General features: G+C 64.5%; 2 protein-coding genes across 4 annotated transcripts; one reads left to right on the top strand and one right to left on the bottom strand.

Moving 5' to 3' along the window:
• The first annotated feature begins 714 nt into the window (after nt 1-714).
• TMEM54 (transmembrane protein 54) lies at nt 715-3,605 on the top strand. 2 transcript variants are annotated; one of them, XM_030964557.1, is made up of 6 exons: nt 715-896; nt 1,399-1,592; nt 2,184-2,243; nt 2,373-2,561; nt 2,638-2,772; nt 2,963-3,605. In XM_030964557.1, the coding sequence occupies exons 1-6, from the start codon at nt 884-886 to the stop codon at nt 3,053-3,055; spliced, it is 684 nt and encodes a 227-aa protein (XP_030820417.1). In that variant the 5' UTR covers nt 715-883; the 3' UTR covers nt 3,056-3,605. The 2 variants fall into 2 exon arrangements, with proteins under 2 accessions (XP_030820417.1, XP_030820416.1); XM_030964556.1 differs by lacking the exon at nt 715-896 and having other exon boundaries at nt 1,064-1,592.
• Nucleotides 3,606-3,611: 6 nt separating this feature from the next.
• Nucleotides 3,612-5,101, bottom strand: HPCA (hippocalcin). 2 transcript variants are annotated; one of them, XM_030964559.1, is made up of 3 exons: nt 4,942-5,101; nt 4,007-4,114; nt 3,612-3,800 (listed from the first exon to the last, which is right to left on the bottom strand). In XM_030964559.1, the coding sequence occupies exons 1-3, from the start codon at nt 5,099-5,101 to the stop codon at nt 3,703-3,705; spliced, it is 366 nt and encodes a 121-aa protein (XP_030820419.1). In that variant the 3' UTR covers nt 3,612-3,702. The 2 variants fall into 2 exon arrangements, with proteins under 2 accessions (XP_030820419.1, XP_030820418.1); XM_030964558.1 differs by having other exon boundaries at nt 4,007-4,112; nt 4,724-5,101.
• Nucleotides 5,102-5,351: the final 250 nt, after the last annotated feature.

The raw sequence follows: 5,351 nt of genomic DNA on the forward strand, positions 1-5,351 counted from the left end.
CCTGAATCCAGCTCGTCCTTTCCGAAGCTGCAGGGAAATCTTCCAGCTGCCTTTGCCCATGTGAATGCTGTTCCCAAAGGCTTGGGACGAGGAGAGGTCTCTCTTCTCCCTCTCCCTGTGCAGCAGGGCTGGGTACAGGTGAAAGGAGGGGAAGAACAGGAGAAAAAGGCAAATTTCCAGCACCTGTGGAGCTGAGGATGCTGAGCGCAGTGGCTCAGGTGGGACGTTGGGGTCAGTGCCTTTCCCCAGAGCTGTCCCTGGAATTAAATTGTGGGACCCCACAGCCCCCCGGTGTGAGCTGAGCTGGGGAGGACCCTCCCACCGCCACCCCAGCAAGGCCCTGTCCCCATCCCAGTGCCTGGAATTTCCCTGGAAGCTCCGTGAGGGCAATGGCCACCAAAGCAGCTCCTCTGAGTCCCCTTTGGCCAAGTCACCGCCCACCCTGACCCCTCTGCTTTGCCCTGGCACTGCTGCCCTGTGGCCTGGCAGTGTCCCACCCCCAGGGCTGCCCCTTCCCAGACCCTCAGCTGTGGCCTGGGACCTGCCTGGCTGGATCCACGGCTTTGGGGGCTGCTGGGGGCATGGGGATGGATGGGGAGGGGGATGAGGAAGCGTGGAATGGTGAAATGGCACGGCACGGCATGTCACGGCACGGCTGCTGGCTCGGCAGCAAGGGGAGGGCAGGGGTGGGACACGCAGGAAAAGGTGGAGTTATCCCTTTGTCCCGGGGAGCTGGTCTGACAGGAATTGGAGCAGCAGGAGGGTGGCTCGGGGTGGCCCCGGTGTCCCGGTCCTGCCCCGTGCCAGACCCGATGGATCCGGGCGCTGAGGGCACGGCAGGGGCACCGAGGGGCTCTGAGGGGCTGATCCTGGCCCGGTGAGGATGTGCCGAGTGGGTGAGTCCGGCTCCGGGTGGGGATCACAACAGGAGGGCTCCGTCTCTGCCCTCTGCAGGGGAAACTGAGGCACGGAGGGAGGGAGGGAGAGGAGCTGAGGGGCTCGGGTCGGTCAGGGGAGGAGCTGGGCTGAGCCCCGGTGGTGATGGCTGTGTGAGGGTGGGCTCCAGAGGGGGAACAGCCCCACGGTCACTCCTCCAAGTGCTGGCTGCCAGACCCAGCCCCGGAGCTGCCATTTGGGGCCAGCTGCTGTCCCAGAGCTTCCTCATCACCCTGAGCGGCCCCAGCTCTTCCCAGCCCCGCAGGGACCCTGTCCCCATGGCCACTGGCCCCACACCTTTGCTCCAGTCCCAGGAGAGCTGGCTGGACCAGTGGTCTGCATACCTGGGCTTCCACATCGCCTCATCCCCCTGCCAGCACGGCCACGTCCTCTGGGGCTGTCCCCAAATTCCTGGGACAGCTCGGTGCTGCCACCCCACACCCTCCTCTCCCCTTGTCTCAGGCCACCTCGATCCCGGCAGCCACAGAACGGTGCTGATGAAAACGGGGCTCATCCTCCTCATCGTCGGGCACCTCATCTTCATCAGCGGGGCGCTGGTGCACGGCACCGTGCTGCGCTTCGTGCTGGCCGCCCGCGACGCCACCTCCCTGCACTACGGTGTCACCAACAGCGCCGCTGTCATCGCCGCGCTGCTGGTACCGCTGGGGACACGGGGGGACGTGGGGAGGGGTCGGGATGGGGGAGGGATGCAGGGTGGGGAGGTGGGATGCAGGATGGACGCTGCTCTGTCTCCCCTTCCCCACCCGAAACGAGCCGTTCCTGGGGGATTCAGCATTCATTTAATGGGGAATCCAGCGCTTCTTTCCTGGGGAATTCAACCCTCCTTTCCCGGGGAATTCAACATTCATTTCATGGGGAATCCAACCCTCCTTTCCTGGGGGGTTCAACACTCAACATTCCTTTCCTGGGGAGTTCAACATTCATTTCATGGGGGATCCAACCCTCCTTTCTTGCAGAGCCCAACGCTCCTTTCCTGGGCAATTCAATGCTCCTTTCCTGGGGAGTTCAACATTCATTTCATGGGGAATCCAACAAACCTTTCCTGGGGAATCCAACCCTCCTTTCCTGGGGAGTTCAACCCTCCGGGGCTCATTGCTGGATGAGGCTGTGGAGGTGAAGCTCTGCTCCCCTGGATGAGCTCCCGGGGATGTTCCCAGCAGGGAAAGGATCCCGCTGTGCCTGGGGCAGGGGCTGCTCCTGGCTGACCCCCCTGTTTTGCCCCACAGACCATCTCCTGTGGAGTCTGTGCCCTGCTGCTCTCCCGCTACCTCGGCCCTGCTGCCCTCGTAAGCACCCCCAGCCCCTCTCCCATCACCCAGGGAGGCTGCACAGCCCCCACAGCCCCTCTGGGCTCCATCCCGAGCAGGGGACATCCCCCTGTCCCTGCACTGCCTCTCTCTCCTCTCCCCCTGCAGAAATGGGCTCTGCTGGCGCTGAGCTCCTGCAGCAGCCTGTGCTGCCTGTGCTGCCTGCTGGGGCTGCTCGTGGCCATCGGGCTGACCCTGGGCACCCAGGGCCGGCTGCTGCTCGGCCCCTGCTCCACCGGCAGCTCCACGCTGGCCCCGGTGTCCCGCGAGTGCCCCTTCGACCCCACCCGCGTCTACGTGAGTGCCCCGGGGCTGGGGGTGTGCCGGGGGTGGGGAGGATGTGCAGGGGGCTGATGCTCCTCCTGTCTCCCAGAGCTCCACGCTGTCCCTCTGGGTCATCTCCCTCCTGCTGGAGGCCACGGGGATCTTCTTCAGCACCCGCTGCCTCCTGCTCACCCTGGAGCTCCTCCGCCTGGGCTGCTGCTGCCGCGGGATGCTCCGGATGAAGGTGATTTCTGATTCATGGGCTCAGCCCCAACCCCTCCCCTGCAGGGCTGGAGGTGATTTCTGGGTCCTGGGCTCAGCCCCATTCCCTCCCCTGCAGGGCTGGGGCAGACCTGGCTGTGCCCAGGGGTGACCTGTGGGTCCGAGGTTTCCACTCCTCTGCTCCCACTCTCATCCTCCTCTCTGGCTTTCAGGTCTCTCTGCAGGAAGCCCCAGTGGACAGCCCCGGCCCCGGGCAGTGCCTGGCCTTGCTGAGACTGGACAGTGGAGAAATTGCCCGGCTCTGAGGGATAAATGACCCTGTGGATGTGTCCTGGCCCTTCCTGCCCCGTTCCAGCTCCAGCACAGCCCCGGACAGGACTCAGCTGCCCCCCAGGATGTGCGGACACATCCCCTGGAACAGGAGCCCATCCCACGGCCTGGGGCTGCAGCGAGGGATGGAACCGGGCTGGAACCAGACCCTGCAGGGAGGAACTGCCCCCAGGGGCTCCGTGTCCCCTTTCCCAGCACGGACTGCACTCACACAAACTTTATTCTGCAGGTATTAAAGCCCAGAAGCACAGCCCCACGCTGTGGGGAAGGGGCTGACCCAGACCTGCCCATGGGGCTGCCTCCATGTGGGGCTGGGTGCTGGGGACCCCCCAACCACGGGGGCTTTGTCCCCCTGGGCTGTCCCACCAGGCTGGGCTGTCCCTGCTCCAAGCCCCGCTGCTGGGGGCTCTGTCCTCACTCCTGCCTTCACCTCCCACCAGTAAAACCAGCGCAGGACCCCCAGAGATGGAGACTGTCCCCCAGGCCCCCCTCACCCCGGTATCATCCAGGCTCCATCTCTCATCCCACAGGGGCTGTGGGGGCACAGCGGGGACGGCAGGGGCTGGGCGAGGGACAGTGACCATCGGCAGGGTGGGGGGTGGCAGGGGGGGCTCTGGGGGGCTCAGAACTGCATGGCCCCGCTGGGGTCACACTGCAGCAGGCGCACGATGGACGGGTCACTCTTGGCCCCTCTGATGAACTCCTCCAGCGAGAGCTTCCCTGCGGGGAAGGGGACACAGCTCAGCCACCTCCCAGCCACCACCAGAGACCACCCCGAGCAGCCCACGGACCCCTCCCCAGCCGGGGGGAGCACCCAGCACCCTGAGCCCCTCGGACATGAGCCATTTAATCAGCTCCTCCTGATAGCCCTGGATTTAGCCATGAGACCTCTCTCTCCCTAATCCCCTGCAGCTCCTCTCATTTACCATCGTTATTAGTGTCCATCTGTCGGAAGATTTTGTCCGTCCTTTTCTCCGGGGTGGATTCGTCTTCAGGCATGTTCATGACAGAGGAGACCATTTTGTAGATGGCCTGGGGGAAGGACAGGGGGTCAGGGTCAGGGTGGGCTCCTGGCATTGCCCACCTGGGACAGGGACAGAGCTCTGGGCTTTGTTTTCCTGGGAATGGGGCTGGTGTTTATCACCCTTCCCATGGGATCAGGGCTCCAGCTCCCAGGAGCTGCTCCTGCAGGGAGGATTTGGCCACTGGCATGCCACAGAGAGTCACCAGGTTGGGATTTGGGCAAGGAGAGCATCTCCTGCCCATTTTGCCAACACCACCAGGCGTGCAGGGGGACAACAGCCTGCCCTGGGAGCACGGGAGAGCCCCGGGACGAGGTGACAAAGGGGGACAACAGCCCGCCCTGGGAGCACGGGAGAGCCCCGGGTTGAGGTGACAAAGGGGGACAACAGCCCGCCCTGGGAGCACGGGAGAGCCCCAGGATGAAGTGACAAAGGGACATCCCCAGGCAGGGAAGGACTCGGGATGCTCCAGGATAAAACGACCCCTGCAGCCACAGCTGCGAGGCAGCGAAGCTTCATCCCTGCTACTGCAAAACCTTGTCCGGGGGGTTCCAGGGGTGAAATCCCCACCCCAGCCGCCCCCGGGAGGCGACACCCGGGGCGGGACAGCCCGGTCGGTACCTGCACGATCTCCAGCATCTCCTCCCGGCTGATGTAGCCGTTGCCGTCCAGGTCGTACATGCTGAAGGCCCACATGAGCTTCTGCTCGAGCTTGCCGCGGGAGGTGACGCTCAGGGCGATGATGAACTCCCTGAAGTCGATGGTGCCGTCGCCGTTGGTGTCGAAGGTGCGGAAAACGTGCTCGGCGAACTTGGAGGCGTCGCCGTAGGGGAAGAAGTTGGCGTAGATCTTCTTGAACTCCTCCACGTCCAGCATGCCCGAGGGACAGTCCTTCAGGAACCCCTTGTACCAGCCCTGCAGCTCCAGGTCGGAGAATTCCGTGTTTTCCCGCAGGTCCTGGAGCATCTCCGGGCGGAGTTTGCTGTTCTGCTTCCCCATCGCACTGGGACAGGGGACAGGGGCCTGGCCGGGCTCGGGGGTCCCTGTGCGCTACAGGAGGGGACAGGAACGGGGCAGAGCTCGCTGGCAGCCCCCGGACAGCCGGCCGGACGCCGATGCTGCTCCCTCCATCCCCGCCGGCCGCTCTGAGCGCTCGGGGCCGGCCCCGCGGAGCTGCCGGCAGCGCCAGCCCCCTCCTGTTTGCGTAATTATCCCTTAGAGCTCATTTGCATAATAGATAGGTGATATA

Source organism: Camarhynchus parvulus, chromosome 23 (genome assembly GCF_901933205.1).
Source record: "Camarhynchus parvulus chromosome 23, STF_HiC, whole genome shotgun sequence".
Taxonomy (NCBI): Eukaryota; Metazoa; Chordata; class Aves; order Passeriformes; family Thraupidae; genus Camarhynchus; species Camarhynchus parvulus.